Source organism: Mesoplodon bidens (assembly GCF_964165515.1).
Source record: "Mesoplodon bidens genome assembly, chromosome: 6".
Lineage (NCBI taxonomy): Eukaryota > Metazoa > Chordata > Mammalia > Artiodactyla > Ziphiidae > Mesoplodon > Mesoplodon bidens.
The window spans coordinates 86,409,189-86,420,594 of NC_138162.1; the positions used below are offsets into that span (position 1 = coordinate 86,409,189).

At 44.9% G+C, this 11,406-nt stretch overlaps 1 protein-coding gene across 1 annotated transcript in view; it reads right to left on the reverse strand.

Moving 5' to 3' along the window:
- The window catches only part of GNA14 (G protein subunit alpha 14), a 205,602-nt gene extending 201,422 nt beyond the window's left edge, over positions 1-4,180 (reverse strand). Inside the window, exon 1 of the mRNA XM_081236843.1 lies at positions 2,467-4,180. Within this exon, the coding sequence (XP_081092969.1) occupies positions 2,467-2,590 (124 nt within the window). The 5' untranslated portion in view covers positions 2,591-4,180. The remainder of the gene's footprint in view (positions 1-2,466) is intronic.
- Positions 4,181-11,406: the final 7,226 nt, after the last annotated feature.

The window sequence follows — 11,406 nt, forward strand, 5'->3', positions numbered from 1 at the left end:
AACAGCATGCTTCCTTGTCAAAGAGTTGGTGGCCTTTCAGGTCATTCCATGCTCCACACAGGATCCTAAATTCCCATTTGCAAAAGAGTTTTCACCTGAGGTATCCAGGCAGCAGATCATCTAATGCACCCATTATAGAGGCTCAGGTGATTTCTTTTTTCTTCACTCAAATTGCATGACTTTAGACAAAACAGCATTCCCTGATTCCTTTATCTTTGGCGTCACCTCCTCCTCCTCTATCTTAAGAAATGCACGTGTGACCTGCTCCCTTACAGAGTAAAAGAAACCAGAGGTTTCAAAGTCCATCCTTGGGATTGTAGACAATTCCATGTGGTATGGAAACTTTCTAACAGTTTCTGAGTGACTAGCACTGAGACTGTGTGCTAGTCACAGCTGGGCACGATGAAAAGGGGGACCCTGGAAGGTCAGGCAGTGCTGAGAGGGGCAAGGGCCTGGCGGGTATAAAGAAGGATTCTCATCACCTGGATTAAGTATGACTTCCAGGGAAAACATACCTACAAACATTCCTACCCTAGTTTGAGCGTGAGTAAATCCAAGCATTTTACTTGGAACAGGCTTATCACCAATGCAGAATGGCTCAGCTTACTGCTTAATTTTCATTTGTCAAGCTCCTGGTATATTCCAGACACTGAACTTCACACACTGACACAGATCAGAGTATTTCACAATGAAAGAGGGTTCAGCCTGTCCTTGAAAAGAAAAAGTATGCAGCTAAAGCCAGGCCCGCCCCTAACCTCTGGGGGGCCCGGGGCAAGAGGACAATGAGGGCCCACATAATTACTTTAAACTGCTATCCTCTAGCAGACTGTCACAGAATCCTTGACATATGCAGCTTTAGAACAACCTGGAAGGCCAGGTACAATTAGAATTCTCAGACCCCTCAGAGTTCTGGGCCAGGTGTGAGAGGGCAGCCCCAGCCAATGGACAGAATCCCTTCCCTTCCCCACCCAGGCTCCATCTCTCCTCCAGGGAGGCCTTTTGGGCACACCTGTAGGCCCTCAGCCCACATTTCCAGGCTCTTCCACAACCCCAGTACAGCTGCCCCATTAGGGCACTCCTCAGGGAGGGGGTCTGCTCCCCCTACTTGCACAGAGTAGGCTTGGGGTCTTTGAATTCCCTATTTCAATGGGGGTCTGGGATGTGGTGGGCAATGTGGACTCTGGGTGGGCAGTCCGGCCCACCTGCAGACACCTAGCCCAGTGGGGAAGGGCACAGCCTGAGGAAGGGCAGACCCTGTCCCGCTAAACCCAGGGAATAATTACACAGGGGTTCCCTTGCCCAGGTCTGAAGGCAAAACTGACAAAAAGCCTTCTCTATTTTCTTCTAGCTAAATGGACTTTTCTTTCCTTGAAGCTTTCTGGGAGGGTGACTCCTTATATTAAAGATGAATAAACTGGTATAAGAGAGGATTCCTGTCTGGAAGAGATGAAAGAAAAAGTTGAAATATTCGCAGCTCTCTAGAGAGATATGATAGCTGCTACCCCGGTCTGAAAGAAGGAAAAGGTAAATATTCCTCAAACAGCAAATGGACTGAACAGGGTTCTATAACGTCAGAAGAGAAGGAATCCTGCCCTACGGCATATTTGGGGCAAACCTTAACATTCTCTTTCCGTTTTTGAAAGTGGGCGTCCCACCTAGGCCTGTGCGGAGGCCAAAACAACCCGACGAAGAACTATCCAGCGCGGCTGGGGCAGCGGAGTCCCAACCCTAGGAACGAGCATACGAGCACAGGCTGAGCGGATCTGAGATAGGGAGGTGTGGGCCTTCGGCAAACAGCCCTCCCCAAAGGGACCCCCGGGAGGCAGGTAGGACAGTGGTTAAGGCTTGGGCTTCACCCCGACGACCGACCCGGTATCTGCTGTGCCTTTCTTTCCTCAGTCAGGGCAAGTTCGCCAACTTTCCGTCCTCCGTTTTTAATTCTCAAACGGAGAAATCACCTGCTCGCATCACTGCGCGGTGATGCCCAGAAAAATTTAGCGCAGTTCCACACTTCGTAAGCTCTCGGTCCCCCGTGCTTGTTTAGACCTGAGAGCGCAGGGGGCAGAGCTAGCGCTGAACCCAAGACGGGGATCAAGCAGCTCCCCACCACCGACCCCCAACATCCAAGATACGGTTCTGCAGAGGCTGTACGGCGCTGGGGACCGAGGGGCGGGGTGGATGAGGCTTTAGGGAGAGAGGCAAAGCACAACGGGGAAAGCAGACAGGGGTCGAATGTTACATCTCAGCCCTGTTTGGGGGTAAGAAAGGGGGTGCCTTCGAATGCCGCCCAGCTGGAGGTGCAAAGGACGGGGCCCAACTTGCTGCCATCCGCGAGCCCCTGGGGAGGGAGAGGAAGCTGCGCTGCACCCCGCTCGGCTCCAGGTCCTCCAGGCGGGTCCCACGCGAGGGAAGCGGCCGGGAGGGAAACACTCGACGCTCGGGGGTCTGGGAGACGCAGCCACTCACCCAGCAGCAGCAGCTTGAGCTCGCGGCGCGCGTCCTTCTTGTCCCGGCGAAGCTGCCGCTCGATCTCGGCGCTGATGCGCTGCGACTCCTTCTCCTCCGCGGACAAGCAGCAGCAGCCGGCCATGGTGCGCGCAGCCCCCGACGGGCTACGCCGTTTCCAGGGCCCGGACGCTCCGCCGGCCGCTCTCCTGACCGGTCCCCGACGGCACCCGAGGTCGGTGGGAAAAGACTGGGGGGCCGACTCGAGTTTCGGAGTAAAAGGCCGGGACCACTAGGGCTCAATCCCTCCTCGAAGGGTCGGCTCCGGGGCGGGGGCGAATTTGGAGCTCTGGGAACGCGCAAGTGCACCGCAGATCTGGGCTTACACAGCCCCAAGTTCGCTCGTGTGGGAGGAGGGCGAGCTGGGGGAGAGAGCGTTGCCGGCCCCCGGAAGATCAGCGCGCCCCTTGGGACAGGAGCGTGACAGGGAGCGCAGACCGCTCGTGAAAAGTTGGGGCGTCGCTGCCGGGGGCGGTGGGGAGCGGGATCTCCCGGCCTGGGGGTGTCCCAGGCAGGTGGCAGGCAAGGCGTGGGATGGAGGCAGAGGTCCTTGGCTGGCCCTTTCCTACAAAGTTCTGAAAACCTCAGCAGTGTTCGCCGCCTAAGACCGAATGGAAAAGTTCCTGGAGGCCCCCGTGGCTCTAAGTGGAGGAAGGAGGCGGAGCTTCTCGAACCCGCAGCCCTGGCGTCTGCCCGAGCTGGCCTTCGGGGCACTCCAAGCCGAGGGCTCCTGGGGGCGAAAGAGGTGAGCAGGGAGCTGGGGTGCGGAGCTCAGGCGTCTCGAGTTTCGGGGAGCGGCCCCCACACCTTTCTCCCTGGTCGTGGCGTCCCGGCGCGGGGAAGACGGTGGGCCGAGGGGCCGCCAGGCCTAGCTCCCTGTCCGGATCCAGGTTCCGACAGGTGAGTGAGATTTGCCAACTCGCAGCCTCAACTCCTCCCAGCTGCGAGAGGAGCGGAGCCCAGCGTCCGCAGCGCGACGCAGCCCGCGGGCGGCGAGGTTGAGCTCTGCCGACCTGAAATTGAGCCTCTCGCGCCAGCCTCAGCACCACGCACACCGCGGTTTCCTAGACGGTCTCCTTCCGCTTCCCGGACGCCCCAGTCCAGCGCCGGCTCGGCCAAAGCCCTTGGTCAGCTCGGCAGTCTGCCTGAAAGGTGGGGCTGGGCCTGAGCCGGCTGGCGCTGCACTCAGAATCAGCTGCCCCTGGGTTCAGTTAAATAAGAGAAGTGCGAGAGCGGAGGGTAAATATCCTCCTGGCCCCTTCGTTACCCGCCGGCCTCGTTACCCGCCGGACGAGGAGGGCTGAGGACGTGAGGAATGGAAAACGGCTGGCTACTTTGCATTTTACGATGGGAAAGACTCCTGCTTCGTAAAGAGGGCTGACCCGTTTCCAGCAGCCCCTGGCATGGTCCCTGCCCCAGCCCTGAAGTCTGATAGCCGCCTTGCAAAGCTGTGTCCGCACAGCCACATTGGCCTGTCTCCTGGAACGTGGGGATCACGTTCGAGCTGCATTCATAAAAACTTAAAAATTAAAAAGCACCTCTTTGTACTCAAATGGCACAATAGAATGCGTATTGACAACATCTGATTTTGTCTTCTGTGTACATTTTGAGGCAGAGGGCAAAGAGTTTCGCGGGAAAAGCAGAAACGTGAAGGCGGAGGGAGGGGATCCCGTCGTCCACAGCAGTGAATATTTTCTTTTTTCCTTCTCTTCAAGTCAGCATGTGCCATGTAAACGCTTTATGGCGTTAGGCAATTAGCTAATGCTTCCTCTATTAATAACAAGCCTAAATGTCTTTCTTAGGAGTAGCATATATTTAATCAATTCAAACTGAGGAGCATATTGAGTGGAGAGAGTGGTATATGTCATTTTATAAAGAACTTGGCATTAGGATGCTATCTGGCTGCAAGGTCTTATTATTTATTTTACAGTTTAGGGAATGTAGAGGAATCGGGCATTAAAAATGCATGTGTAGGGCTTCCCTGGTTGCGCAGTGGTTGAGAGTCCGCCTGCCGATGCAAGGGACATGAGTTCATGCCCCGGTCCGTGAAGATCCCACATGCCGCGGAGCGGCTGGGCCCGTGAGCCATGGCCGCTGAGCCTGCGCGTCCGGAGCCTGTGCTCCTCAACGGGAGAGGCCACAACAGTGAGAGGCCCGTGTACCGGAAAAAAAAAAAAATGCATGTGCATACATTCTTAAATGTATAATTATTTTAGTTTCCTGGCGGGCATAAATTGACAGTAACAGCGACCCCTACAGGAAAGCTTCTGGACATGATCTTAGCCATTTATTCACACATCTCTCTTAGCTCTTACATTCATTTACAATTTGAGAATAAGACCTCTTAGCTTCTCAAATTAATAATTGCGTCATAATTATTAGTAGTTTTTAAATGATTAAAATTAGGGCAAATTTGAACTCCCAAGTTAACTGGAATAACTCTCCTGTTAGGTCTAAAGTTGCTAAGATTGCAAGAAAGATATGAAGTGTATTGTTTATAGCAAATCTGCAAAACTTTCCTGGGCTGGTGAATTTGGCAGTGTGTATCAGAAGCCTCAAACATGTCCATCCCCTTTGACCAAACTAGTAATTCTCCCCTTAAGAAATAATCGGAGAGGCCAAAGTTTTTATTTCTAGTAACAACAACTCAAAACAATCTAAAAGCCCAACAAAGGTGAATAGTTCCAATAAATTATGGTATTATGCATACAATGAGATATTATATAGTCATTAAATATGTGAATATGTAACAAACATATGAATAACAAAGATTTGGGGGGAAAACCTCAAAATATATGGAGTGTAAAAGTCAAGATACAAAAATATAAACAGTATGATACAAATTTTATTATGGGAACACACATAATGCATTTTTAAGGGACTAAAAGAACATATGCCAACAAGGTGTGTTGCTCTGAGTCATAGCTTTTTGCTTGATTTTAATTCTCTGATATAAAATTATTGGGGGCAGCTTGCATAAAGTAATCTAGGCCCTAATTTCCTCAGCTGTAAAATAAAAGAGGAAGAACCAGAATAAACTCAGGGATCTCCCAACTCTAACATCAATTATTTCTTTGCTGATTTTCACACTTATAAGATAGTATAAAAATAATCATAAACCAAAAGTTGTTATTGACGAGTGGTAGCTAGAGAGGATTGTAAAACTAGGATATCACAAGTCAATTATTTTTATACTTCTGTTTTTTTAATTCACATCTTTATTTTCCTTATCTTTAGGATCTAGGGAAGGGTTGGGAATAATTTTAAGTTACTGATTCATTTGCAACATTGTTACCAAAATTTGGCTTCTTGTACATTGGTGGCTGATTAAATCTCAGAGACAGAGTTCTGGGCAAAGCAGAAAGAAATAGCTTTATTGCTTTGCCAGGTAAAGGGGGCCACGGGGGGGGTAGTGCTTCAAGGCCCTATGTCAGGGGCTTCCCTGGTGGCGCAGTGGTTGAGAGTCCGCCTGCTGATGCAGGGGACACGGGTTCGTGCCCCGATCCGGGAAGATCCCACATGCCGCGGAGCGGCTGGGCCCGTGAGCCGTGGCTGCTGAGCCTGCGCGTCCGGAGCCTGTGTTCCGCAACGGGAGAGGCCACAACAGTGACAGGCCCGCGTACAGAAAAAAAAAAAAAAGGCTCTATGTCCCATCCTGGAGCGGGTAGTGAGGAGTCTTACACTATTCAAGTAACAGGGCGTGATTAGCTCGTGGACATTCTTCTGATTGGTTGGTGGTGAGGTAATCGGGAGTCAGCATCATCAACCTTCTGGTTCCAACTGGTCTGGCGGTCTATGTGCTTGTGGGCCGTATACAGTTAACTTCTTCCACCTGGTGGGGCTTTCGGTATCTGTCAGACAGCTCAAAGCACATGGCTCAATATTATCTATAGTCCTTGAGGAAGCACTAAAGGACCTTGACTTTGTTTAGTGGCTAAAATATTATTATTTGGTCTTGCTTGACTGCTTTCCTTTCTTTCTGCATTTTCTCACTTCTCTGATTAAATTTATTCTTTGACAAGTTTTTCTACAGACAAAAGGCAGGCAGAGGACATGAGTGGGTGTCTATTCTGGAAAGGCCTCACAGGGTCCTGCTCTGTTACCACATCTTTCCAGGAAGGGGTAGTTTTGAAAAGAAGTCTCAGTAAAAAAGAATATTTTGTTTTCTTGGGTTATTCCCGAAGTGCGGCAATTCCATTTCATTCCTCTTGAAGATCAGAGCAGAGGCTGAACATGACTTTTCAGATACCTGCCAGGTGCTGGGCTGCGAAGGTGAACTAATTGTCTGAATGTCCATTGAGTCCATGCCAAGCCCATTACCAGGCTCTGGGAATTCAGATACTGAGACATTCCAGATTTTAGGTAGGCTATAGTCTAGTAGAAAGAAGTAAGACTATGACCCTGAAATCTGAAGTCAGCCCTCCTTGCTTCCTCCCAGAGAGCACACAGTGGAGCGCAGAATCACCTGGGTGGTTCCCCACAGCCTTTAGATGTGCACAGGGGCCCTTCAGCTGAGCCTCATCTCCCATCATTCTCCTGGAACCTCAGACAAATGTAACTCCATGTCCTCCACACCTCTATGTCTTACTTCATGCGTTCCCTCTTCCAGGAATGCTCTCTCTCACCCCAGACAAAATTAGGTACTGTCTTTCCCAAACACACCTCTTCTGAGACACCATCTCCACCCCTTGTCAGTCAGACCCATCTTTCTCTGCTGCCTGAGCACCTCCTGTGTTCCTCTCTTCAACATCTCACTATTATACCTGTTTGTTTCTTCTCCTAATCCATTAGTTACTCACAAGTAGAGAGTTTTTTTTGTTCATCCTGGTATTTCAAAATTAATAACATTTCGTTGACTGAATAACATTGAAACCAAAACGAATTAACCTGAGATAAGAGAAAGAAGAAACTAGAAGAGAGAACGGAAAGTTCTTATGGTGGAAGACCGTAAAAACAACAACAACAACAAGCAAGTCCACAGCCAATCAATGTATGACTTAGGAAGGACTGTCCCCAATTTGCCCCCTTAGAGGGAAAAAGTGCCCTGTTTCTAAGGAAATTCCAAGGAAATGTGCACATAGAGGGCTGGAAAAATGCTATCCTCTTTGACAAATGTAGCATCTTAGAATTTTAACAAGTAACATAGAATAAAAGGATGACCTTAAAGAAGTATACAAGGCTAAAACAGCACTAATAATAATACACCTATGCTGCTTTTCAAATTGCACATGTGACCCATTCTTAGGTTGTGACCAGAATTTTTTTTTAAGAAAAAGAATAGAATATCAATAGGAAATAACAAAGTATGCGACATGTATTATTGTTTCATGAAACTTTTGTTTCAGTTGTATACATAAATATCAACTCTTAAGCAGACAAGTCATTAATGAGGGTTTGCTTCTCCATATCCCAGATGGGTTGGTCTAAATAATTCCCAATTTTCTAATTCATTTTTCTGTTCCTAATTTTTCATTCAATTTTCTGAGTCCAATGTGTTCTCTAAAATGTTTTCAGTCCTTCTCTCCCCTCACCACTCCCCTCTTCCTCCACCCAATCATTTTTCAGTTTTGATGAGCGTGGTAGGTAAGAGTCAATGGAGTGGTGATGAGTATTTAGACGAATAAGTAATTATTGTAGCTGGTGGTTGGATGATGTACTTAACATCTATTTTTCTAAGGCAGTCAACACGTTGCTCCAAAATATTTTCTGCCTGAAGACCAGAAATTGTTTATTGTGTAACTTCTACTGAAAAGGCTAGAATTATCGACAATTAAGCCCACCTTCAAACACACATGACTCTGAGTGGGCAGGAATTGCTATTGTTTGTTTCTGAATCTGACTTCCCAGGGAGTTAGGTATCTCAAGAATTTAAGTAAAAATCTTCAAGGTGAGGAGTTTGGACATTTTTTTTTCCTTTTTTTTTTTTCTTTTCCTTTTTGCTTAAGTCCTCCCCTCCTCCACTTACATCACTCTCCCCCTCAATGAACAAATGTTAACAACCTAGTATGTTTTCTTCTTTTTTATGCTCTTATAATCATATATAAGCTTACAAACACATAAATGTAAATAAACATACACAGAGGGAGTTTGTCATCATTAGTTTAAAAATGGGACTGTATTGTATTACATGAACTCTATATTTTGCTTTTCTCTTTTAACAGTACCTTGTGGGAATCTCAGTAAACTCTGATTCAGTCTTTCATACATTCATACATAATATTCCACAGGGTAAAAGGAACATATTTTATTCAATTTTCCCCTTTAAAGGACATTCTCTTTTTTTCCCAATTTTGGCCACTAAAAACAAAGCTGTAATAGCATCTTTGTATATAAATCCTCATGCACTAGTGTTTTTATTTCTGTGGGATAGATTCCCAGGGAAAAAACTGCTGAATCGAAGGATATATACATTTTTCGTTTTCATTATGGTGGCCAGATTCCTTTCCAAAAAGACTAAAATAATTCACATTTCTACCGAAAATAGAAATACCCACATCCCAACTAGCAATAAATACGACCACTTACTAATTTTTGGCAGCCTGAAGGGATTCAAATAATTTTAAAGTGTGGTTTTACTTTGTGTTTCCATGACTACTTGTGAATTTGTACATTTGTTCATAGCTTGTTAGTATTTGCATTTGTTACCCTGTGAACTGTCTATTTACATCTTTTTTTTTTATTAGTTTCTGCTTTATAACAAAGTGAATCAGTCATACATATACATCTGTTCCCACATCCCTTCCCTCTATTTACATCTTTTGCTCATTTTTTTAAATTGGGTCATTTGTCTTGACAATCTGTAAGAGCTCTTCAATATTACATGTCTACTCTTTGTCATCTGAATTACAAATTTTCAAATATGTTGTTTGTTCTTTATCATTTTTAATGGAATCTTTTGCCATAGAAAATTTTATTTTTACATATCCAAATATCTCTATTTTCTTTCATAGCTTCCAGAGCCCCAGTCTTTGTAAGAAGGTCTCTCCATTTCTATATTGTACATGCAGTATCTTAGATATTCTTGCAAGTACTTTCGTTATTTCATCTTTTACATTTAAATATTTAATCCATCTGGTGTTTATTTTTGTAAAATATGTAAGATAGGACACTAATTTTATTTTCTTCCAGATGGATTGCTAGTTGTGCCAACATCATTTATTGAACATTCCATCCTTTTACCTACAACAAAGAAATGAAAACAGAAGTGGATCTGGTGCAGGAATCATTACTATTTATTTATTTAGAATATATCTCACTTTTTCATTGGAGTCCATGTGCCTGAGCTGTATTTGTGTGTTCAAAATAGATTCACATTGTCTTTCTGGGAATAATGCTGGGCTGTTTAATTTTAACTTTGAATCTGCACTGAACACTGATTCACCATTGTTTATAGCAATTTTTCCGGCCAAGAAAAAGAAGATGTTCTGAGCGAAAGACATGTTTGTCATCCCTTTGAGAGATACTGTCCACCATTCTATGGAAATCCAGTCTCATCCCTGGGGATTACAAGGGACTAATAAGGCTTCTGGTTCCATTGATGAGCACATGACCCAGACCTGGCCTATCAGAGCATTCCATCTCCTTAATCACAGAGATTGGTTTAGAAGTGTGCACATGACCCAAGCCTGGCCAATGAGAACATCCCATCCTTTAAACACAGAGATTGGTTCAGGGGATGCTAAACCAAATACTTCCTGAAATTTCCCTGAGCCATCTGAAAGTCTAAGTTCCTGTTTGTCTAGAATAACAAGTTTGAAAATATGAAATAACCTAGGGCCACTGGTGGCCATCTTTGCAGATATGGAACATCTCTACCTGAGTGTGACACCAACATAGACAGAATGTGAAAAGAGAATCTTCCTCCCACGATTTGAACCCCTGAATCCAGATACCCAGTTACTGGGTCAATAAATTTCCTTGATTGTTTAAGCCAGGTAGATTGGATTTCTATCTCTTGCAACCAAAAGAATCATGGCTAATGTATCTGACCCATGAAAAAGTAAAAGGTGGGTATTAGTGGGTAGGAAAAATTGAATACCTTGATTTCTATTAATAATTATTTTATAGCACCCTAATATTTCAATGCTTACTTTATTACCTTCTGTAAGAAAGACTAATGGTAAATGGCCATCAAATTCTGCCTGCTTTGTCACAAGAATAAGCTGAACATAGACCAGGAAGTAATCAATATAAATGAGCAAATAGGTCTTTTTAGAGTTGGCACGGGGATTGTGTTTTGGTTTGACTTTCTACCAAATTTCCTTCCTTGATTACTACTACTTAAGGATCTGTGGTCAGATAGGTTTTTTAAAAATGCATGTGTTAGTTAATTTTTAGGTGTGGCAAATTTACAGAATTTTCTGAATATGTAGAAGAATTAAACATCTCCTGAACCAGTTCTTATAATAAGCTGTCTCTCTTTAATATGGTGTCAGCTGATTTTTTTTATTTCAATTAAGGTTTTATTAAAGTTGTTTCTGAAGATTATATTTCATCCTTAGTCTTCCTTATCTGATTTTGCTTTAGTGTTTAAGAACCTTTCTTCACCTATTAAATCCTTTGCCATGAAAGAGCACCACATAACTTATATCAGTATCAAACTGAATAATTCCTTTATGGAAGTGAGGAAAATCCACTAAAGATTCATAAAATCCAAGTACTAAAGCACCAAGATCCCTCTTCAAATGAGCCAAAGCTTCGTTACACATATCATCTGCAAGCCAATGATGTCTTTTTACTTTACCATCAAGCTGAAAATAATTAAGAGCACTGAAACAATTTTCTTATTTCTCCAGTCTAAAAATGTAGATTTCCTCGTTATGGTTAAAACAGACACACACAAAAAACAGAAGCTGAAAGGAAAATAAGTTCACTGTGATTGATTAGCTTACAATTTTTTTT